This window comes from Prinia subflava, chromosome 4 (assembly GCF_021018805.1).
Source record: "Prinia subflava isolate CZ2003 ecotype Zambia chromosome 4, Cam_Psub_1.2, whole genome shotgun sequence".
Lineage (NCBI taxonomy): Eukaryota > Metazoa > Chordata > Aves > Passeriformes > Cisticolidae > Prinia > Prinia subflava.
In genome coordinates this window covers 72,347,556-72,372,535 of record NC_086250.1, presented here as the reverse complement: position 1 = coordinate 72,372,535, position 24,980 = coordinate 72,347,556, and the positions used below count along the sequence as shown (strand labels likewise).

The following is a 24,980-nucleotide window of genomic DNA, read 5'->3' as shown; positions in this document are numbered from 1 at the left end:
CACTAAAAATCTACTAAAAAAACCCCAAAACTCACTAAAAAATCCCCCAGTTCCTCCCAAACTTCAGCTAATTAATTCATATGGCAATCTGAGCCTGAAATATTCAGTTGCTCTCGTTCTGTTTGGAAATCAGATTTTTCTCCTCATTCTACTTTGCCATTAAAGAGGGGAAAAAAGGCAGGGAAAATCCCTGGTACCAAGGTGAAACACTAAAAACTCACCAAAAACCCACCCCAAAATCCCCTGAAAACCAGGGTGAAACACTAAAAACCCACTAAAAAAACCCAAAAAACCCCAAAATTCCCCCAAAGCCAGCGAATTAATTTAACAGGTAACAATTTGAGCCTGAAGTATTCAGTGTCTCTTATTCTGTTTGGAAATCAGATTTTTCTCCTCTTTCTACTTTGCCATTAAAAAGGGCAAAAAGGCAGGGAAAAGCCCATGAGGATAAACCTCAGGCACCAAGGTGAAACACTGAAAACTCACTAAAAAAACCCCCAAAAATTCGCTGAAAACCAGGGTAAAACACTAAAAACCCACTAAAAAAACCAAAAAAAACCCTCAACTCCCCCAAAACCAGCTAATTAATGCAGGTAGCAATTTGAGCCTGAAGTATTCAGTGGCTCTTGCTCTTTTTGAAAATCAGATTTTTCTCCTCCTTTCTGCTTTGCCATTAAAGTGGGGAAAAAGACAGGGAAAGGAATTCCCTGTCATCCTATGGGGATAAACCTCAGGGTGAAACACTAAAAACCCATTAAAAAAAACCCAAAATTCCCTGAAAACCAGGCTGAAACGATAAAAACCCACTAAAAAACCCAAAAAAATTCCCTGAAAACCAGGGTGAAACACTAAAAACCCACTAAAAAAACCCAAAAAAACCCAAAATTCCCCCAAAGCCAGCTAATTAATTTAACAGGTAACAATTTGAGCCTAAAGTATTCAGTGTCTCTTATTCTGTTTAAAAATCAGATTTTTCTCCTCTTTCTACTTTGCCATTAAAAAGGGCAAAAAGGCAGGGAAAAACCCATGAGGATAAACCTCAGGCACCAAGGTGAAACACTGAAAACTCTAAAAAAACCCCCCCAAAATTCCCTGAAAACCGGGGTAAAACACTAAAAACTCACTAAAAAAACCTCAAAATCCCCCCCAAACCAGCTAATTAATTTAACAGGTAATAATTTGAGGCTGAGGTATTCAGCGTCTCTCATTCTTTTGAAAAATCAGATTTTTCTCCTCCTTTCTGCTTTGCCATTCCTCCTCATTTATCGCAGATAAAACCCTTCAGAAATTCCATGTCAGCATCAGAGGGTGGCACTTTTTTCCCAAAAATCTGAGAGCACCAAGTTCCACAGTGGCTTTTCCACAGTAAAATTCCCTGATTTTTTTATTTTCTGGGATAACACAAAACACACCCAGCTCCAAAGGTCACTGCTGAGCACGAGCCAGATGGTTGGAGGGGCCAATTTCACTGGATTTCCTGCAATTTTTACACATTTCAGCCCTTTTTAATTGCAGGGCCATGTTTACATTCAGACTGCCAGAGTATCTTGCATAAAAATCCATTTTTAATGAGCAGAACGTTTGAAATTTCGAGCCATAAAACTGCTCAAGTCTCCCCTGAATAATTAAAAATACAATTTTGCTTTATGGTTGCAATTTTCTGCTCTGTTAAGGTTTTGTCTCTCCCTTTGTGGGTTTTGATTTTTCCTTCATTCATGGAAGTTGTGGGGAATAAAACACACAATATGAAAATGCTCTTTAAAAACAATAACAACAACAAAAACCAACACAGAACGTTTGGGAAATTTCAATTTCAATTTGTGTTGAATTTGTTTGGGATTTCCGAAATAAGGGTTTAAAGAAAAGAGGGGAAAAAAGGGAGTTTTGACAGTGATGTAACAGATTTTTCCCTTAAAAAAGAGAATTAATGGATAAATTAGTGCCATAAAAAATGGGGAATAAGGGAATGCAGAGCAGGTTCTTTGGGTTTTCATTTTTTGGTGGTTTTTGGGCTTTTTTTGAAGGATTTTTGGGTTTTCGGGGGTTTTTTTGTGGGGTTTTTTGTTCTTTTGGGGTTTTTTTGGTTATGCTTTTTGTTTGGGTTTTTTTGGGGGGGTTGGGGTCTTTTTTGTTTTGGTTTGTAGGGGATTTTATTGTTTTTGGTTTTGTTTTTTGGGGTTTTGTTTTTTTTAAAATTTTGATCTGTGTGGGTTTTTTTGCTTTTGGGTTTTTTCTTTTCCTTTTTTTTTTTGTTTGGGGTTTTTTGGAGGATTTTTTTGAGTTTCATTTTGGTTTTTTGGTTCGTGTTTTTTGGTTCTTTTTTGTTTTGAGGGGTTTTTGGTTGTGTTTTCTTGTTTGTTTGGGGGTTTTTTGGGAGAGAGTTGTGTTTTGAGGTCTTTTTTGTTTTGCTTTGTGGGGTTTTTTTTGTTTTTGGGGGAGTTTTTTGGGTTCTATTTTGTTTTGTTTTGGTCTGTGGGTTTTTTTGCTTTTGGATTTTTTCTTGGATTTTTTTGTTTGTTTGGGATTTTTTGGAGGGTTTTTTTTGGGTCTTAGTTTAGTTTTTTTGGGATTTTTCTTCTTTTTTTGGTTTGGGGCTTTTTTTGTTGTATTTGTTCGAAGTTTTTTGGGGTGTTGGGTTTTGAGGTCTTTTTTCATTTTTTGGGGTTTTTTTTGGGGTTTGGTGGTTTTTTTTTTGTTTTGGTCTGTGGGGGTTTTTTTGCCTTTGAGGTTTTGTTGGTTTGTTGTTTTATTTTTCTGTTTTGATTTGTTCCTTTTAAATTTTTGTTTGTTTTGCTTTTGTTTGTTTGCTGTTCACCTTTGAAAAGCAGCTGATAATTTCAATTTTCATAGCTTTTCCCTCATTGATGACTTCAGGCAGTCAAGCCTTGGGAGGAGAAGAAAATGCAGCAAAATTCTTTTAACTTCTTTACAAAACCGAAACCAGAACCAAAACCAGAACCAGAACCAAAACCAAAACCAAAACCAAAACCAAAACCAAAACCAAAACCAGAACCAAAACCAAAACCAAAACCAAAACCAAAACCAAAACCAAAACCAAAACCAAAACCAAAACCAAAACCAAAACCAAAACCAAAACCAAAACCAAAACCAAAACCAAAACCAAAACCAAAACCAGAACCAAAACCAAAACCAAAACCAAAACCAAAACCAAAACCAGAACCAAAACCAAAACCAAAACCAAAACCAGAACCAAAACCAAAACCAAAACCAGAACCAGAACCAAAACCAGAACCAGAACCAGAACCAAAACCAGAACCAAAACCAAAACCAAAACCAAAACCAAAACCAAAACCAAAACCAAAACCAAAACCAAAACCAAAACCAAAACCAAAACCAAAACCAAAACCAAAACCAAAACCAAAACCAGAACCAAAACCAAAACCAAAACCAAAACCAAAACCAAAACCAGAACCAAAACCAAAACCAAAACCAGAACCAAAACCAAAACCAAAACCAGAACCAGAACCAAAACCAGAACCAGAACCAGAACCAAAACCAGAACCAAAACCAAAACCAAAACCAAAACCAAAACCAAAACCAAAACCAAAACCAAAACCAAAACCAAAACCAAAACCAAAACCAAACCACAAAAAACAACAACAACAAAAAACCCCAAAACAACCCCCCCCAAAAAAACAAAAAACAAAAACAAAAACAAAAACAAAAAAACAAAACAAAAAACAAAACAAAACAAAACAAAACAAAAAACAAAAAACAAAAAAACCAAAAAAACCACCCCAAAAAACAAAACAAACCCCACCCAAACCCACAAACTAAACCAGCAGCAATTCCAGCCTTGATCCTTTGGTGGTGTTTTTTGAAGCTCAGGGAGCAGAACTCACCCAAATCTCAAGAATTTCTTGAATTGTTTGCAGATTTTGAGAGAAAGTTGCCTCCTTCCCCCGGCCAGGGGTCCCACTAACACCAGCATGGGGTAGGATTCACCAGCACCGGGCAAAGTGCTGCAATAAAGGAAAACCAGAGGGCATTAAATCACAAAAAAATCAAATTTCAGCAGCTTTTTATAAAGCTTTGTGGAGATTTTATCACCCCTCCAACTCATCTCATGTTGTTCACAGTGCAGACAAAATTTGAGGTGCTTTAAATTTAAAAATAGCACAAAAATCTGCATTAAAGCCTCTTTTTTAAAAGAATGGTGTTATTTTTGCTCTGATCTCACCTGATTTACAGCCTTTGCTGAGGAGTTTTTTTTCCAGAGATGGGAATATTTTAATGAGCAGGATAACTGGAATAAACCTGGAATAAACTCAGTCCTACAGGTTTTTCCACTCTCCTGCGTTGACTTCCATGTCCTGTGCCAGGTGAAGGTGTAAAAATTCCTCAGTTAAATAGAAAAAACCCACTCAGATCCTTAAAACTCCACTGAACACAAATAAAACCACAATAAAAGGACCCCAAAAATACCAAATTCTCCATTTTCTCCACGCTGAGCTGAGGATTAAATCCTCAGATTTTCCACTTCCATCCTCTGAGGAGAATGAAGAGGATTTCTGCATTTCTGAGTGCCCAGCAATTTATTTGGGCAGCTCAAAATAGAATTTTAGATTGATTTTTTAAAAATTTTTAAATTAATTTTTAAGTCTTGGGTAGATTTTAAGGTTGGGCCACTTGGAAATGTGTCATAAATAACAGAAATAATTCCAAACTTGATGATTTTTATTTAATAATTGGCTTAAACTAAATTTTGAGTGAAAGAAACCTGCCTCTGTGTCCATTTAACGGGATTTAAAACAGGTGAACACAAACACCTGAAAATAGAATATATTTCTTTTACCACCCCTCTCACAAATAACTCGTTCTTTAAGAAATAAGAACAACATTCCAATATAAGCAAGTTGGAAAAAAATAATTCCCAAATCGTGGCTTTACTCCTATTCTAGGAGCAGCAAAGCAGCTCTGTTACCTGCCAGGATATTTGGATATAATTAGCACAAAAAGCTGATTAGCACAATGCATTCAAATCCCGCAGAAGGTAAAAATAACATTTAAAAATCCATTCTGAAAGAAGCGTTTCAGAGGTGAGAAAAAAGCTGGAGCTCAGAATTGATCTGGATGTTGCAGAAAAAGGTTTTTAATTATTTTTGTGAATGATCCTGGCAAAAACCAGATTTTGTTTTCCATATAAAATCAGGGCATGGGGTGGGTTGGATGGGAGTTTAAATCTCATTCCAAACCTTCACAGCGTTTCCCACCATTCCAGGGTGCTCCAGGCTCTGTCCAGCCTGGCCTTGGGCACTTCCAGGGATGGGGAATTCTCTGGGAATTCTGTGATAGGGCCTGCCCAATCCTTAAAATAAAGGATTTTTTTCCTTCTCCCTGCACAGGGCCTGTTCCAGGCTTGGAAAATGCAGAATTCCTCTGGCATCTTTCCTTCTATGAGGGAATGTTACACCCAATAAATCATCCCTCGACAAGATCACGCTCAAAATTCAGATTCCTAAATAAATTCCCAGTTCCCCACATCCTCAGATTCATCAGGTGAGGTATTTATGATTTTAACAGGGAGAACATTTCCACAATCCTGTCTTTTATTACATCACCACTTCTTGGTTCTCAACACTCAAAGTTTGGGGGTTCGTCCAGCTTGGAAGAAAATTCTGGAAAAGTTTTGGCCTTGTTATTCAAATGTTTTCATCTTTGTGGGCACTGCCGTGAAAGATCAATGAATTTTAAGGGCAGAAGGGACAATTTGGATGATCTAAATCACCCTCCCCTCATCCCACTTGGAATTCTCCAGGTTAGTTCCTGTTCCAGGCTTGGAAAATGCAGAATTCCTCTGCCATCTTTCCTTCTATGAGGGAATGTTACACCAAATAAATCATCCCTCGACAAGATCACGCTCAAAATTCAAAATCCCTTCAATAAATTCCCAGTTCCCCACGTCCTCAGATTCATCAGGAGAGGGATTTATGATTTTAACAGGGAGAACATTTCCACAATCCTGTCTTTTATTACATCACCACTTCTTGGTTCTCAACACTACAAATTTTGGGGTTCCTTCGGATTGGAAGAAGATTCTGGAAAAGTTTTGGACTTGTTATTCAACTTTCTTTATCTTTGTGGGCCAATCTGGATGATCTAAATCACCCTCCTCTCATCCCACTTGGAATTCCCCAAGTTGGTTCCTGTTTCAGGCTTGGAAAATGCAGAATTCCTCTGGCATCTTTCCTTCCACAAGGATGTGTCACACCCAATAAATCATCCCTCGACAAGAACATGCTCAAAATTCAAAATCCCTTCAATAAATTCCCAGTTCCCCACATCCTCAGATTCATCAGGAGAGGGATTTATGATTTTAACAGGGAGAACATTTCCAGAATCCTGTCTTTCATTACATCACCACTTCTCGGTTCTCAACACTCAAAGTTTGGGGGTTCCTCCAACTTGGAAGAAGATTCTGGAAAAGTTTTGGGCTCATTATTCAACTTTCTTTACCTTTGTGAGCACTGCCGTGAAAGATGAATGAATTTTAAGGCCAGAAGGGACAATTTGGATGATCTAAATCACCCTCCCCTCATCCCACTTGGAATTCCCCAAACTGGTTCCCGTTTCCAGCCCAACACTTGGGGTTTCTTGAAATCATATTTGAATTTAAAACCTTCCACTTGTGGAGAACTCTTGGTAAACTGTTCAAAAATGATTAATTATTTTAATTGTCAAAAAAGAATCATGCTCTGGTCCTTCTCTGAATGAGTTTTTCCTCAACAGCCAGGTACCAAAAATCATCCTGTCCTGGCCCAACAGGCTGGAGATTAAATTAAATTAAATTAAATTAAATTAAATTAAATTTCTGCTCCCCACATTGTCACTCCAAGCAACACTTTCAAATGTCACCTGTGTCTCTAGGAGGGAAAAATACCCATAATATTCACTGGTGTGTTACCACACAATTACAGATAAAATCACCAATTGAGAGTGAGGGAAGAAAAGAGTAGGAAATTCAATGTTTTGTGCCTGCAGGGCAGGCAAGGAGAGAACTTTTTGCTTTGTTTTCAGGTTTGATTTGTGATAATAATGATATCACTAACCCAGAATTAATTATAACCTGACGGAGAAAGAGAGATGCAAATGAACTCCCCCAATCTGGCTCCAAGAAGCGTTTTGGGGTGGAAAAGGCAATAATCATTAGGAAGATTTTGTTAATGACTCTGGAATGTTTTCCAGCTGAGCACGGGCCAAGGCTGGAGGCATCATTAACAATTTTTGGGGCAGTCCCACAAAGGCTGGGCTGATGTTTTTGTGTTTGTGTGCACGGTTCCTCTGGCAGAAGGCAGGATTCCTTCTTGCCATCAATCCAAAATCCACTAAGCAAATATTTAAACACAGCCCTGGAAAAAAAAAATCCATGCCTTTAGTGGTTTTTTTTTAAGAAAAAGAAGCCAATTTTGTGTTTTTATTTTAAGAAATCTCCATCCTTGCAAAATAAATAAATTTTTGGAGCTTTGTTTTTAAAACCCCAAAGATTTATTTTTCTAAATTATTTTAAAAGAATTCTCAGAGCTGTTGTCACTACTGGGAAGGCTCCTGATTTTCGTGGATGATCCCAGAAATCAGAGTCACAATAAAAATACAAATTTCTGAGTTACTAAATCCTGGATTATCTATCAGGTTACCCAGTTATGAATTAATTCAGCACCAAAACGGGGTGTGGGGCACAAAGGTTGATCTCAGTGCTCACTGCAGCCAATATATTATTATTATTATTATTATTATTATTATTATTATTATTATTATTATTATTAATAATAATAATAATAATAATAATAATAATAATAATAATAATGTATTTATAGTGTATTCCATCAGATTATGTGGAAGAATCTTCCAAGAATTCCTCAAATATCACAACACAGATCTCAGTGCCCACTGCAGCCATAATAATAATAATAATAATAATAATAATAATAATAACAACAACAATAATAATAATACTACTACATATATATTTATAGTGTATTCCATCAGATTACATGGAAAAATCTTCCAAGAATTCCTCAAATATCACAACACGGCTGCAGAGCAGCAAAAATTGCATTTTTCAGAGGAGAAACGAGACTGGGAGAAGCCATCCCAGAAAAAGAGCATCCACCTGCCTCTCCCTTCCACCCTTTTCATGGAATCATCTCCTCCTTCCAGTAAAACACAGGAATTTCCCCTTATGAACACGAAATGTGCCCCAAACCCCTCAGATTAAATCATTTTATCCCAACAGGATGCCAGCAGTGGGGAGAGAAGGTGTCAGCACAAGGGGAAGGAGAAGTTTTCCAGCTCTCTGCTGCCTCCGGGGATTTTTCCAGTGCCTTTGGGCAGCGAGAGGAATTTTGCATCTCTCATTTGTGGTGCAAACGCCCATCTGCTCCAACAGATTGAGGAGAGGGAGTGGAGCCGTGGACAATCTGTCTCAGACTTTAGAGGTGAACGGAGAGCTTCGTTTCGTAATCGATTGGAACCAAATCAGCTCTGCCTCGTTTCCAGGCTGCTGAGAGGATCCTGCAGGAGCTCTCCTTGGGAAAAAACATCCCTCGGAATGTGACCGAAATTCTGCTTTCCTTGAGTGCCACCGTCAGGAGCAGCTGTGAAATGAACTCACCTGTCCAGGACTCTCTGGGGCTGCTGGAAGTTGAAAAAAACGTGAACCCTGTGATCCGCAGCAGCCACAACTTCTGGGGGAGGGTCCTTTTTATTCACAGCAGCGACCTGTTCCCAAAATTTGGGGTGGGAAAGGAAGGGGAGAAGTGATGGGATTATTCCAGCTGGGAATAAGGATGATTTTGTGTTGCTGAGGGTCAGGTTTTGTGCTGGGCTTGGCTGGGAGCAGGAAATCTTTCCTGGGGATTGCAGGATTTGAGGGATGGATGGAAGGCAGCCAGACACAGCTCACCGTCCTTAATGTATTCAACCTTTTCCTGGGAAGGAAAAACAGGATGCCGCATATAGGATGCAAAAGCAGTTTTGCTGAGGTTTTAATTACCCGTTAATTTGCATCCTCTCAGTGCTGGTGGAAGGTGCCAAACTCAAATCCTTGGGGGCTGAGGCCACTCGTTTATGACAGGATTGGTGGTAACAAAGTGAGCAAACTCCTGACAGCGCATTCCTGTCTTTCCTGGGAGGGAGAGCGCTCAGACTCCAAGGATTCCCTCCATCCATCCTGTGGAAAGCTCTGCTGACCACTAATGAGCTGTGTATTTTGGGGGTTATTAACACTCAGAAATGGGTTAAGAACGACTGAGGCGATTCCAGTGGGACACAAAACATCAAATTTCCACAGTGAGACCGATTGTCTTGGGTTGAAAAATGTAACCAAAAAATGTGTGTTCTATTTTCATCTGTTGAAACCGTTTGGGAGATATTGTTCTTTATCTCTTGTAACTCTAGGGGGGGAAGAGGGAAGATTTCTTCTGATAACAGACCATTTGTGGCAGTGTTTCTTATCTCTTTCATCGACTTTTTCTCCCACTCTGGGGGATATCTTCTGTTAATGGGCCATTAAGGCTCACCAGTGACATCACACATTACATCATCCCATTGGGAGAGGCTCCACCCAGTGGGAGGAGCCAACCTGTCACCCTGGTTTTGAAGACTTTTCTAAGCCTTCTGTGTTGTTCTTCATACTGGCGTCAGAATTTTTACTTTATCACACTTTGCACTATAAACAATGGCCGTGTTTTGCTAACTGCCTTTCATTTTTTACATATTTCTAGGTGGGAGGAGAAAGTTGATTGACAGTTGGCTTGACCAGTGTGGTTTGAGAAGTGGAATTCCATCCTCCAATCCACAGGCCCCACAGGAAATGTGTAAAATTGAGTTTTTGTGAATAAACTCGCCCCTTTTCCTGCTTTGCTCACTGCCGTGTCCTCGTGTGCTTCTTTCCGTGTCATCTGTGACATCAACCATTCCCTACCCAGATAAAAATGGGGACACAGGGACCCCAGGGATCCTCTTTTCCACTGGATTCCCAGAGGAAGACTGGACTCATCTCACCACCACTGAACCTGTGTACAGGATCATCTCTACTCCACAGAACCACATCTGTCACTCCAGGAGGATTTATTTGGACTCCTTCCAACACCCTGAACAGGGTGTCAGGTCGAACCTCTGACTCTGTCAGGGTTTTCTAGGACTTTTGTTTGTTTGTTGTTTGTTTTTTGTACTACTGCATTTGTATTTTTAATATTCCCAGTAAACAACTGTTATTCCTATTCCCATATTTTTGCCTGAAAGCTCCTAATTGCAAAATCGCAATAATTTGGAGGGAGGGGGTTTTTACATCCTCCATTCCAAGGGAAACTCCACTTTTCCCTGACAGATGCCTGTCTCTCCAAACTAAGACACCAAAATCAGCCTTTGGAATAACCAAGAGGAGGTTGGATGGGACTTGGAACAAGCTGGGATGGTGGGAGGTGTCCCTGCCATGGGCTTTGAGGGCCCTTTCAACCCAAACCGTTCTGGATTCTGTGAGAATTTCCCCAGGGAAGTGGTGGATTCACCAACACTGATCATTTTTAGGATTTGGCTGGACAGGTGGTGCTGGGCCATTTTGTACTGATTGTGCTTTTTCCCAAGAAAGGTTTGGACCAGATAATTTTTGCTCTTTTCCAGCCTGGAGTCCCATGGAAATAGGAGGGGAAACATTCCCTGCACAGAACTCCATGTCCCCACTTTTCAGGGGGAAAGCAGGAGGAGGCGAGCTCTAAATTTTAGCTAAAATTTAGCTAAATTTTAGTTCTGATTTGGTCCTTTGCTCTGAATTAGTGGCTGGGAGCACAGCGGGTGCACCCTGGTGCACGTCAGCTGCTCGGGGGGATCCTGAGGGAAGTTCTTTTATTATTAATAATTTATTAATAATCTTTTATTGCAAGATTATTCCACAGTGAGAATCAAACACGGTGAGTTGGACAAGCAGGAATTCCACTTCCAAACTTTCCAAACAATTCCACTCCTGATCCAACCTAGGTTCCTGTAAATCCATTTTGTGTTAGTGAGACAGAGAGCCAGGGCCACCAAATTCAGTTTAGCAAGAAAATTCCTGAGGCTGGAGGAGGCATCATAAAACAACACGAGGAGAGGGTTTTGTGAAACAACTTTTATCACTCAGAAGTGAAATCCTGGTCTAAACCAGTCACTCAGGTTGACTTTTACAGTCCATAGAGAAGGGAAAAAAATTCATTAATATATTCAAAATTATATTGAGAGGAAAACAGGTTGGCACGTAAGACAAAGAATAAGATCAGCATTTGGGTAGTTGGGGTCAATGACACTCTGATTTCATCATCTTTGTGTTCAGGATGGAGAGAGCCTGGCACTAAACAAGAACCCCCAAATTTATACAGATAAAGGTGGGAGTGATGGGTTTTCCTGAAAGGATGGTTTATGAAAGGATAATTCCCTGAAATACAACAATTCCAGCATGGCTTGGGCCCACACAGCACATGCAGCAAGCAAATTCCACTTAAAACCAAATTTCACCACAGCAGGGGAAGGTTTCTAATCCAACAGAATTTCTGCCAAGCAGGATTTTGGGAGAGAAGGTTTGCTCCAACCGCAAGCCCAGATTTCATATTCTTTATTTAGAAAAATTCCAGAATGATGTTTGCTTACCTTTTCTTCCACTGAAACCTTCTTGAGATCCAGTTCTGTGACTTGCAGCAACATGAAAATCGCTGAGAGCCAATAACCATCTTGTTCCTGAGGGAAAAAGTTTCCATTTTGACAAAAATGACTTCATTTCATCCAGCCAATATTTAATTCCAATCGGGTAAAATTAAATTTGCCTCAATACATTGCAAAATGAAAGGTTTTTTACTGCCCAAAACTGACCCTTCATGAGCTCAGCTGCTGCAGCGAGAGCGGAGTTGTTCAAAAGTTTGTAACCACAATATTCAAAAAGCCAAGATGGGAATTGAAAAATGGAAAGGGGATTGATCAGGCTTTGTTTAGGAGAAGGACATCTCAGCAGGAAAAGCTTTTCAGATTACAGAAAACCAGGAACAGTTTATTTCAGGTATTTATTCCTGCTAATTTCATTGTGTGCCATGACAGACCAGTCTCATAAAAGCCAATAAAAACCTGGCAATTACAAGAAAAAATTAAGCTCTGAATATTTTTCTTCTTCCTGGCATTGGGAACGATTGTAAAATTCACACAGAATTTAGAAATCACGAGAGTTGGGATAGAATTGTCTTTGATCACTCAGGACAAATCACCTGTCCACTTCTACAGACAGAAATTGGAGCTAAAAGGAATCAAACCATCAGGTTGAGGTTCTCATTTTTGCTTCTTTCTTACCTGCAGAGGGTTTTCTAGAAGGTTTAAAACCCTGAGGAGAGGCAGATCTTTAATCCATTTCAGCTCACTCAGCTCAGCCACCTGAGCAGGGACAGAAACAGAGCATAAAATCAGCAGCAGCAGAATCCAGGAGAACTTTGCAGGGAAAATGAAGAATTTTAATGCCTGCTCTTCAAATCTGGGCATTAAAAAAATCATTATAAATCACAAAAGGGGTTTACGTGTTAACTGCACTCGGTGAGGCACTTCCAGGCACAAAAGGAGACAACTTGGCTGCTAGCTGGAGCAGCAGGATAATCCACACAGCAATTTCCAGGCACCTGCATTTCTCCAGTTCTTTCAAATGTCAAGCCCTAACACATTTGGCTTTTTATGTGCTGATGTGCTTAAATGAGGCAATTCTGCAGTCAAATTCGTGCTCTGGCTGGGTAGTTTAAAAAAAAAAATCCTTTTAAGAGTTTCTTGGCACTGAAGTTCAAGTTCGTCCCCCAGAACTCGCAGCACTTGGCTAAAAAGGATCAGGATTTTTGTCCTTGGATGTGTCCAGAGGGATAAATCAGGGGGTGCAGAGGGTCCAGGCAATTTGGGGTCTCATCTGTGCACAAAGGAAAGCTGGGCTCAGTTTTAATTTTGAAACTTTCATTTCAAAAGGAAGGGGAAGGAGGAAGGAGAAGAGAAAAGGGAAGGGAAGGGAAGGGAAGGGAAGGGAAGGGAAGGGAAGGGAAGGGAAGGGAAGGGAAGGGAAGGGAAGGGAAGGGAAGGGAAGGGAAGGGAAGGGAAGGGAAGGGAAGGGAAGGGAAGGGAAGGGAAGGGAAGGGAAGGGAAGGGAAGGGAAGGGAAGGGAAGGGAAGGGAAGGGAAGGGAAGGGAAGGGAAGGGAAGGGAAGGGAAGGGAAGGGAAGGGAAGGGAAGGGAAGGGAAAAGGAGTATTAGGCATCTCCCACTGCCCCAGGGTGCTCCAGCCTGGCCTTGGACATTCCAGGGATCCAGGGGCAGCCACAGCTGCTCTGGGAATTCCAGCCCAGCCCCTCCCGCCCTCCCAGCCAGGAATTCCATCCCCAAATCCAACCTGAATCTCTCCTGTTTCAGTGCAAAGCCATTCCCTTTGCTCCTGCCTGTATTTCTCCATGTGAAAGCCTCTCTCCATCTCTCTCATGGCCCCTTTTAAATCCTGAAACCCGACTGAACCTAAAAGACTCCAGATTCTCCCTAACTCATACTCAATCCTTTTAAAGTGTCTAAGAACATAAACCTCAACCACAGCCTACTCAAAACTCACTTTTAGAGTTATAACCCCACCCAGCACACTTTTCACCAAGTTAAATGTGATTTGAGTGGATTTCTTAAATAAATCCCAGAATTCCAGCCATCAACAGTTGAAAATCACTGGGTTTTTACAAGGGACACATCTGCAGCTGAACCTGTTGTGCCCATTTTTTAAAAGCCCTAAAATTTAAGATCATTCTGAGTGGCTGTGAGCTGAAGTAACTCCATGTGATGATTAATTAAAACTCCCCTTTAAATTATTCTCCAGAAGGCAACGTTCAAAACAGGGTGACTCATTAAAGAGTTTCAACGACATCATTCAAAGAGGCAAGTTTTGATGAGGTAAAATTAAGAGTTTTTATGTGCTGTAAAGAACAGTGGAAAATAAATAAGGGAATGGAAGTGGTGTTATTAATGTTAATAACAGCCACACCATTAGAGAGTTTCCTGTCTGCTGCAATTGAGGTGCCTTTAAATGTCACCCTAAACACAGGGAGAAAAAGAATCCACAGTGACTTGAATTAAATCCTCTTGCAAGGAGGGAGAAATGATAGAAAATGTTCCACTGCTGTTTTATATTTCTATTTTCTTCAGTTATCTTTTTTTTTTTTTCACATGTCTTTGATGTCAAAGTGATTCAGGAATTGATTTTTCTTTTCAGTTAAGGATGCTGGAAGATCAATATCAAAATTATTGTGGATATTTGGTTTGGCATTCAAAATTCAAATGACTTGGATGGTGCCATTGTATTGCCAGTACAGAAAATTGTGCTGCATAACAAAATCCACTTTTTAACAGAGTTCTTGCAGTTCTGCCTTGCAGGGAGTTTCCAGCTGAGAGCTCAGGAGAATCTGTGGTCATAAAATCGGGCTGAGAGATGTTAACAACCCCCCTGAGACCTGGCAGCAGCAGAGCTGTGGTGTAAATAAAGATCCTCCGGAATAATCCAGCGGGAAAAGCTGCAAACTCATCCCTGTCTGATCCACCCAGGGCAGCACTGGAAATCCTCCATGTGTGGGAGCAATAAAGTGGGAACAGAGTGGAGAAAAAAACCCCTGAGAGATGAAGTAAGGGCTGGGAGGACACCAGGAAAAGAAAAAAAAAGAAGGGAAAAAAAGGAAAAGAAAAAGAAAAAGGGAAAAAAAGGAAAAGGAAAAGAAAAAGAAAAAGGGAAAAAAAGGAAAAGAAAAAGAAAAAGAAAAAGAAAAAGAAAAAGAAAAAGAAAAAGAAAAAGAAAAAGAAAAAGAAAAAGAAAAAGGGAAAAAAAAGGAAAAGGAAAAGGAAAAGGAAAAGAAAAAGAAAAAGGGAAAAAAAGGAAAAGGAAAAGAAAAGAAAAAGGGGAAAAAAAGGAAAAGAAAAAGGAAAAGGGAAAAAAAGGAAAAGGAAAGAAAAAGAAAAAGGGAAAAAAAGGAAAAGGAAAAGAAAAAGAAAAAGGGAATAAAAGGAAAAGGAAAAGAAAAAGAAAAAGGGAAAAAAGGAAAAGGAAAAGAAAAAGAAAAAGGGAAAAAAAGGAAAAGGAAAAGAAAAAGAAAAAGGGAATAAAAGGAAAAGGAAAAGAAAAAGAAAAAGGGAATAAAAGGAAAAGGAAAAGAAAAAGAAAAAGAAAAAGAAAAAGGGAAAAAAAGGAAAAGGAAAAGGAAAAGGAAAAGGAAAAGGAAAAGGAAAAGGAAAAGAAAAAGGGAAAAAAGGAAAAGGAAAAGAAAAAGAAAAAGGGAACAAAAGGAAAAGGAAAAGAAAAAAAGGGAGAGAAGGAGAAGGAGAAGGAGAAGGAGAAGGAGAAGGAGAAGGAGAAGGAGAAGGAGAAGGAGAAGGAGAAGGAGAAGGAGAAGGAGAAGGAGAAGGAGAAGGAGAAGGAGAAGGAGAAGGAGAAGGAGAAGGAGAAGGAGAAGGAGAAGGAGAAGGAAAGGAAAGGAAAGGAAAGGAAAGGAAAGGAAAGGAAAGGAAAGGAAAGGAAAGGAAAGGAAAGGAAAGGAAAGGAAAGGAAAGGAAAGGAAAGGAAAGGAAAGGAAAGGAAAGGAAAGGAAAGGAAAGGAAAGGAAAGGAAAGGAAAGGAAAGGAAAGGAAAGGAAAGGAGAAAGGAGAAAGGAGAAAGGAGAAAGGAAAAAGGAAAAAGGAAAAAGGAAAAAGGAAAAAAGGAAAAAGGAAAAAGATCTCATCTTTTCTAACATTCATTTCTTGCAGTGCTGGATGAGTTTTGGAGCCCTCCAAGGAACTGAGTGTTTAAGGAATTGAAATGTTCTGTGTTTTTGAAGAAGCCGAGCTCGGTGTGTACCTGGTTGTCCTCCAGGTTGATCACCTGCAGGAGCTCGTGCTCCTCCAAGCCTTGCAGGCTGTTTATTTTGTTGTGGGACAGATCCACCTTCCGCAGAGATCTCAAGGTCTTCAGCCCGTTCACCTTCTCAATCTGGTTAAAGCTCTAAGGGAAAAGGAATGAAAGCAGAGAAAGTGCAAATAAACCTCTATGAAAAACAACATTCCTGAGGGGAAAAAAAAAGTTATTTGTTTGGTTTAAGGATTCTTTGTCGTGGAGAATCCCATCAAAAATTGGCCTTTCTGCATTAGCCTCGTGCATATCCTGCTGTGTTCCACTCCTGCTGATAAACCTCCATGGAAAATGACATTTCTGGGGGAAAAAAAAGAGAGTTGTTTGTTGGATTTGGGGATCCTTTCCCATGGACAATCCTGTCACAAATGGGCCTTTCTGCATTGTCCCGATATGTCACATTCCTGCTCGTGGAAAAAAGGAATCAACTCTCTCCTGATGAGCTTATCTCCAACTCACCTTGAAGAGACAACAGCAATAAAAAGAGCTCTAACATTTTTTTAAAAGCTGATATTGGCCCAAGAACACTCTTGTCACCATCCAGCTCGAAATTTAGAACACAGAGATGCATGGAAAATTATGGAATATATATACATAAATACATTGAATTTCCCTGTGTAATCATGGCTCTACTTACACTTGTGATTACAGAATAAATAATGAAAAAAATTAAGGTAGGATAGAGAGGAGATGGGTTGAGGGTTGAGAATCTTCCCCTGGAGAAGGGAAGGCTCCAGGGAGAGCTTCCAGCACATTCCAGGGCCTGGAGGGGCTTCCAGGGCCTGGAGGGGCTCCAGGAGAGCTGCAGAGGGACTGGGGACAAGGGACAGAGGGACAGGACACAGGGAATGGCTCCCAGTGCCAGAGGGCAGGGCTGGATGGGATCTTGGGCAGGAATTCCTGCCTGGAATGGAATTGCCAGAGCAGCTGTGGCTGCCCCTGGACCCCTGGAAATGGCCATGGAAGGATTGGAGCAGCCTGGGACGGTGGGAGGTGTCCCTGCCATGGCAGGGGTGGCCCTGGGTGACCTTGAAGGTCCCTTCCAGCCCAAACCATTCCATGATTCTCTGCTAGGATACCAAAATCTCTCTGGAATACATAAATCCATATTAATGCCCATTAAGAGAAGGCTTCATCCACTGTCAGTGACAGCGCAGAAATGTTTAAAAAATAATCAATCAAACAAACAAACAAACAAACAAACAAAATACAAAAAACCAACCACACCCTCTCTATTTTCCTGTAAATTCTCCCAGACTTCCCCACATGAAACGCCCCAAAGTTTTGAAAACCTCAGAGTTTTTCCCAAACCAGGCCCTGATTTCTCGCTGGCCTCCAGATGGTTCCATTCCTCAGGGCCTCAAAAACCATTTCTGCCAAGCAGGGATAACAATTCCCTGCTCATCCCTGTCCCAGATGGCCTCTCCACAGGATCCCTCCTCCATCACCTTGCAAATTTTATTTTGCCATCAGCCTCACCTTGTGCTAAAAGCTTGGAAGCCTCATCTTCTCTTAATAAATATTTAGGAACTGTTGAAATAAATAAGCCAGCTGACTCTGATGTTAATCCAGTTGTCTGTCCTTGACATTTTTTCCTGACTTTTAAATGTTTAATTAGGTTATTAATAGCGTGGAGGCTCCCTCTCTGCTCCTGAGCTTTGTTACACCTCTGGTTAAATGCAGCTCGGAGCTGGAGTTACAAAATGCTGGGCCAGAGATGCACAGAAAATTCTGTGAACAAAAGGGATTTTGGGGCTAGATCCTTTAAAAGCAGAAAATTCCTGAGGGTCCAGTTCATTAGAGCTGTGCTTCTCATTTTATGTTTTTTTTCTTTGCAAACATGAGTGGAATAAAGGGGTTTTGGTACAGCAAGGCAGAATTTACAGGTTTTGAAGTCTTCGTCCCAAACTTCAGAACTTTCTACTCTTTTCAACCTAAAAAGCTCAAGGGGAAATGGGGAGAGAAAGCTGAGTTGCTGGGAAGAGAGAGGATAAAAATGAAAATAATAATAATAAAGAGAACTGCATTTTATTCTAATTAGATAAGAAAATGCTCTGCTAAAATCGATTTCCCTAATTTCCACGTGGCTAATTAAAAAAGACAAGCAGTGCTATCAAGAGTGATATCAGCACCTAAGAACCCCAAAAGAGGAACTTGTTCATATTTAACAAGATTTAACTGTGAATGATCTCCCATCACTGGACAGAGCAGACTCCCAAGGGAATTCCTGTTAGACCTTTAAATAAATCAGGAGATCAGGGAACGACAATTTTGCTGTGGCTCAAATTTAGAGAAAAGAGATTTGAAGTGTTTACAAAAAAAAGATCCTCACACTCCTAGAGCTCCTTTCAGAACATTTCAATGGGATTTGGCCACTCTGAGTTAATTTCCCCCACTAAAAATGAGACCAAATTCCATTTTTTTTTTTTTGCCACTGAGGGAATCACTGAGAGCTCCTGGAGGTATCATAGATGTAAAATATAATTTTATTAACACTATTTGAATATATCATTCAAAACCTGTTAAATGTGAACACCTTCCCTGAATATTGCAGCAGCCGACCTGAGTTGGTATTTTCTATTTCCATTTCTACAGAACAGAAGAAAAACCTTTAAATTTTTTAAAAGGATTGGAAAAGAATATTTCTATTCCTGATAAGGGATTCATTCACTTCACTTCAAATATTTATGTGGGTGCTTAATACTGATGTAGCCAATTGGAGCTCTGTATAAGGTTTTTTTTGGGACTTATTTTTAAAGTCCCATTAAGTGTTTTCCACTTCTTATTACAAAGTAAAAGCCGTTTAAAAGCAGCCTGTTGTTTTCAGAGCAACGTTTTGTTGCATTAATTATTTTCTTGCATTCAATGAAATGATTTTATTGCGTTAAAAATAGGTCTGGGTTGTGTTTCTGTGCAACATTTGTATTATTAATTAAAAAAAAAAGGGAGAGTGTTGCAGATATCTCTGGGATTTTGTTAGGTAATTATCACCGTATTAATGAAGGTATTGATATCTTGATAAGAGGCAGGAAAACTATCAGGATTTTTTGTTTCTTACCAGGTCGAGGGTTCTGATGGGCAGATTCTCCAGGCCCCCGATGGCAGTGACTCTGTTGTGTGACAAACTCAGCTGGGTCAGGCTGTGACACTGCTCCAGCCCCCCGAGCTCCTCGATCTCGTTATCTGGGCACAGCTTTCAGGAAATAAAACTGTCACAGTCCAGGACATCCCTGTGGCCACCCTGGAGGGTTTAGGAAGGATCTTGGGCAGGAATTCCTGCCTGGAATGGAATTCCCAGAGCAGCTGTGGCTGCCCCTGGAGCCCTGGAATGTCCAGGGAAGGATTGGAGCAGCCTGGGATGGTGGGAGGTGTCCCTGGAATGAGCTCTGAGGTCCCTTCCCACCCAAACCATTCTGGGATTCTGGGATTTGGGACACGCAGAATCCATTCAGAAGGATTTTTATGGGAAATGGGGATAGAAAAGAGAGGGGGAGGGAAGGGAGACCCTTCCTGGTTTCCTGACTTTCCAAGTGGGGCCCCTCGGTCCATAAATTTCTTGGAGAGGAGCTGGATCCTCTCCAAGACCGGACAGGGGGTCTGGGGTCTGTCCAAGGGGCTCAGGCAGCCTCACACAGAGCCCAGGAGGGCACTGCCTCTGATCCCTGCCATGGAGTGAATGCCCACAGTGTGTGAAGAATCACAACCCGAGAGAATTCAAAATAAGCAGTAGTTAGTTTATCACAGAGTGTGAATGTAGAATTTAGAATTTTTAGTGTATGGGTTTGAAGAGACAAGATGGAGGAATTGGGGAGTGGTCCCTGTGCTCCTTGTTCTTGTTCTCATCCCCCATTTTCTGCTGAGTTGGATCACAAGGATTGGTTTAGAGTAGAAATTACATGTTAACATGGGCAGTGAGTATTGGTAAGATTCTGTCAATAAAAAGTTCATTTTGGATGTGTTTGGGCCAGGGAATGGTACAAAGGGTCCGGGACCCTCTGACCCGCCCAGTCCCCCGCGTGTCCTGCTCTGCTGGGGACGCCCTGCAGAGCTGGGACAGAACTGAGAGATGATGGAGAATAAACAACCCTGGAAACTCGGACTGGGGACTCAGCCTGGCTGCTCTGGCTCCGGGGTGAAACACTGAGGGCAAAGAGAAGACGAAAAACCTCATTTACCTCAGGGAACAGCAACGCCGAGATAAAACCAACCTGAACACAAAACCTGAGCGGTAATTAGGTGATAAATTAACCAACCGAGGCTGATTTTATGGTGTGGGGGAGCTGGACAGGAGAGGATTCATCCTGAGGGGGTTTAAATCCCACTGCTCGGAGCGTGCTACAGAAATTATTCATAAATAAATTCATAATTTTTATGGGGTTGTTTCTGCCTAAATTATACCTGTTCTGTCCTGGCCATCTGTCCTGAGAGGAGAAAGTGTTTTTTAAATTAACATCACAGTTAAAACCAGCAGTAGAAATAATTAGAATTCCTCTCAGCAAACTTCAGCACTAACAGAACTCCTCAAATTCCTTAAACAAAGAATTTTTGACAACAAATCCAGCTCCAATTTCTCCTTTACATGAATGGAGAGGAAGCTGAGCCTGGATCTGCCCCAGATCAGGTAAAAATCTGCCCCAGTCTGAACAAGGGAAAATTCAAGTTTAAGCCACAAGCATCAATGTGAGCCAGCAAATTGCTCAGCACTGAATAATAATAAATTCAATTTTAGCCTTTTAACAACTCACTATAAAGCTTTGTCACATATTTTTGGCCAAGTTGTGTCTCTCTCTCTGGTTTGGGCAATCCCTCCCTGGCAATTCCTTTAGAAAGCTGCACAAAAAAAGTAAAAATGACCTGACCATCTGCACGATAATTCATTTAAAAATGGTAAGGAAAGTTTAGTTGCTGTCAATGAGAAATGGATGCCACACGTTTCTGCTTCCCCAGGGTATTTCAGAGAGGATTTTTGTTTCATCTGTGATTAAAAATGGGATTTTTCTGTCTGCCAGGTGAGGAGTGTTTGAACCAGATTCAGGCTTTGCTGGTCTGAATTCGGCATTTCCAATCCTGCCCTCATTTCCCTCTGTTTTAGGGGTTTCTCTTGTGTATATAAAAACATTTTTATCCTCATTTCACCAACTTATTCCTTGACAAATGAGGAAATCCAAGGCAGCACAAAACCAAAACAAAACCTCCACATCAGATCCACAAGAAAAAAATTCTGATTTTTTTGTTTTTCCCCCTTTTTTCATTTTTCAGGAGGGGTTTTTTGCTCCGTGATGGAAAATTAGGATTGCAAAAGGAGAGTGGTTTGGTGCCATTTTGTGACAGGATTTGTGTCAGTCTGCAGGCTTTGTAAATATAAATAATATAATAAAATATTATTTTATTGATATGGTAAGTATATAAACATAACAATATAATACTAGAGATAATACTAGAGATAATACTAGAGATAATACTAGAGATAATAATAATAATAATAATAATAATAATAATAATAATAATAATAATAATAATAATAATAATATAAAGTGGGTGCCCTGCAAATGCTTTATCTGAAACAGGAATTGGATTAATTTCAGTTGGTAATGGGCAAGAGACAGAAAAACCTGCAGCAGCCTCCTGTCTCCTCCTTTTCAGGGAGCAGAAAATCAGGATGCAGTTCCTGATAGGAAAAAAAGGAAAAGTTCAGGAGCCCTCAGGAAGCGATTTGAAGGCAGCAGGGCAACGGGAAGCTCCAGAAAGCACAGGAAGGGATTAGAAAAAACAGGCTGAAAAGTCAATTTACAGGTCCCTGTTGATGAGGTTTCTGCCAGGAAAGTTTTCTGATTTCACGAGTTGGAGGAGTTTGGAGTGGGGAGCAGAACAAACTTTGCTCCGTGTGCTGCCCTCAAAAACCCCACGAAGTTTTGTCTCTTAAAAATTCTTTTCATTTTTCACTAAACAGCCTTGTCCTGCATCATTGGTTGGGTCTAAGATGAAACAGCAAATTCCTTTTTATTTCAGGTTAATTAATTAATTAATTTTTATATATTCATATAAATATATGTGTATTTATATAAATAATATAATAAAATAAAAATTATAAATATATGTGTATTTATACAAACAATACAATATAAATAATATTAATATAAATATAAATAAATAATATAAATATATATAGTATAGTATAAATACATATAGTGTAAATACACATAACATAACAAACATAACATTAACATAACATAACATAAACATTAACATAAACATAACAAACATAACATGCAATATAATAATACATATTTATATAAATAATGATATCTATTTATATAAATAAAAATTTAAGAATAATTAATTAATTAAGATAATTAATTAAACCCCCTGTTAACATTTGGGATTTAAAAATCCTTTTTTTATTATTATTATTTATTACCTCTGTAAGGGACATCTCCCCTTTTCACTTCCCCATGATACTTCAATGCTTAAGTAAATTAAACTCAATTCCAGCACCAGAATTACAATTTCATCCCAGTTCTAAGGACAAAATTGACATGAAGAGGAAAATACAAAGAAAACAGGTATTTATTTGAAATAACAGCATTAAAAAATCAACTTTTCTCCCATTCAGGAGTCCCCAAAGGATACAATCCAGCAGGAGTTTGGTAAGGCAATAGTACGCTGACAAATCTTGCATTTTTGGGATTTGATTGTGTGAAAAATCTACTTCCTAAAGGAAAAAAAAAAAAGGATTTTGGGGGTAATTTCTTCAGCACTTACTCTGGCTGGGAGTTTGCTGTGTGCTCCAACTTCCCACCAAATGCAGGGGTTCAGTGGGGCACAAAATAAAAGACATAAATAAAATATGAGTGAATAAATAAAAATACAAATAAAATACACATAGATAGACATATAAATAAAAGACAGGGCCAAACATTTGGAAAAGGAAAAGGGGAAAAGGGGAAAAGGGGAAAAGGGGAAAAGGGAAAAGGAAAAAGGAAAAAGGAAAAAGGGAAAAAGGGAAAAAGGGAAAGGGGAAAAAGGGAAAGGGGAAAAAGGGAAAGGGGGAAAAAGGGGAAAAAGGGAAAAAGGGGAAAAAGGGAAAGGGGAAAATGGGAAAGGGGAAAAAGGGAAAGGGGAAAAAGGGGAAAAAGGGAAAAAGGGGAAAAAGGGAAAGGGGAAAAAGGGAAAGGGGAAAATGGGAAAGGGGGAAAATGGGAAAGGGGAAAATGGGAAAGGGGAAAATGGGAAAGGGGAAAAAGGGAAAGGGGAAAAAGGGAAAGGGGAAAGGGGAAAGGGAAAAGGGAAAAGGGAAAAGGGAAAAGGGAAAGGGGAAAAGGGAAATGGGAAAGAGGGAAAGGGGAAAGGGGAAAGGAAAAGGGGAAAGGAAAAGGGAAAAGGGAAAAGGGAAAAGGGAAAAGGGAAAAGGGAAAAGGGAAAAGGGAAAAGGGAAAAGGGAAAGGGAAAAGGGAAAGGGGAAAAGGGAAAGGGGAAAAGGGAAAGGGGAAAAGGGAAAGGGGAAAAGGGAAAGGGGAAAGGGGAAAGGGGAAAGGGGAAAGGGGAAAGGGGAAAGGGGAAAGGGGAAAGGGGAAAGGGGAAAGGGGAAAGGGGAAAGGGGAAAGGGGAAAGGGGAAAGGGGAAAAGGGAAAGAGGGAAAGGGGAAAGGGGAAAGGGGAAAAGGGAAAAGGGAAAGGGAAAAGGGAAAAGGGAAAGAGGGAAAGGGGAAAGGGAAAAGGGGAAAGGGGAAAGGGGAAAGGGAAATGGGAAAAGGGAAATGGGAAAAGGGAAAAGGGAAAAGGAAAAGGGAAAAGGAAAAGGGAAAAGGAAAAGAAAAGGGAAAGGGAAAAGGGAAACGGAAAATGTGAACTGAGGTAAGAAAGAAGAATTAAGACAGAATAAAAATTGACTTTTGCCTAGGATCAAATACCAACTTAGATTCAGAAAATGGTTTTGAATTTAAACCTTTAAAATGTTTTTTGGTTTTTTTTTGCAGACTTACCTTGAGGTTTTTAGGTGCTTTAAAATTGAAATACGTGGTCAGCTGGTTTTTGGAAGCATTCAGCTCTGTTAAATAAGGCATGTGACTGATACAGGATAGATCTAGAAATGAAACAAAATGTCAAACCCTGAGCCTGAATGCAAAGATCATCAGGGCAAAGTGTGATAATTACATCCTGCAGCAATTAAGAGTCAGTTTGGAGCTGCACATTCAGAAAGTGATGCCTAAAATGCAGATATCAGATATATTGACACCTCCTAGAGGGGAAAAAATAAAGTTTATAAAGCACAAAAAATAAATATCCAAGTTCTACATTTAATTTTCATTATTGCAGCTGACCTGCCTTTAAGCAGGAATTTATTTTTATATTCTCTCCACCTCTGGAATGACAGAATCACTCTGTCCTGAGTTATCAATTAGTGGAGGAAATAATTTAGGCCACGACTGAGGAGTAAATGAGTGGTTGCTATGGAAAAGTCCCTGCTCTGTTCATATCTGGCCTCCACAGGAAAAAGAAAAATATTCCCTCTTATTGAAATGAGCAGGGAGAGGTTACAAAAGTGCTGCTATTCTTGGACTCCAGCTCCTCAAGTGAAAGAAAGAGAAATATTGAGAGAAATATTGAGAGAAATATTGAGAGAAATATTGAGAGAAATATTGAGAGAAATAAAGTGGTTGCCCCACCACAGCTTATTCCACTTGATGTTAAAATTAAAAAAAATAATGAAAGAGAGAGAGGGAAGGAGCAGCTGATGGAGTTTGCTCCAGTCTCCATTTGGCACCTTTCTAAATGTTTTAAAAAAATAATAAAGTAATTTTTTAGCTTTTGTCACCCATGGAAAAAACCTTGACAAGGGATAACTCAAGGCTGGGGAAACCAAACCCAGCGTAACTTGAATATTTTGCCACCTGCACGTGGAATATTCAAATATATATTCAAGTATATATAGAATATATATTCAAATATATATAGAATATTCAAATCTCCAGCTTCACCCTGCCAGATCTGCTGGGATTTCACCTCTGGGCAACAAACTGAGAGTTTAAGCTCTGTTTTCTCACTGATAAACACAAGCTGGTCTTA

At 39.9% G+C, this 24,980-nt stretch overlaps 1 protein-coding gene across 2 annotated transcripts in view; it reads right to left on the bottom strand.

The window, feature by feature from the left end:
• Window positions 1–24,980, bottom strand: part of LRGUK (leucine rich repeats and guanylate kinase domain containing) — a 57,535-nt gene that overhangs the window by 27,164 nt on the left and 5,391 nt on the right. For both annotated transcript variants that reach the window (XM_063397134.1, XM_063397135.1), the window contains exons 4-11: window positions 23,897–23,997; window positions 22,546–22,627; window positions 18,974–19,098; window positions 15,865–16,008; window positions 12,328–12,408; window positions 11,641–11,727; window positions 8,633–8,739; window positions 3,864–3,983 (exon numbers count right to left, since the gene is read on the bottom strand). In XM_063397134.1, coding sequence (XP_063253204.1) covers window positions 3,864–3,983; window positions 8,633–8,739; window positions 11,641–11,727; window positions 12,328–12,408; window positions 15,865–16,008; window positions 18,974–19,098; window positions 22,546–22,627; window positions 23,897–23,997 — 847 coding nt within the window. The remainder of the gene's footprint in view (window positions 1–3,863; window positions 3,984–8,632; window positions 8,740–11,640; window positions 11,728–12,327; window positions 12,409–15,864; window positions 16,009–18,973; window positions 19,099–22,545; window positions 22,628–23,896; window positions 23,998–24,980) is intronic.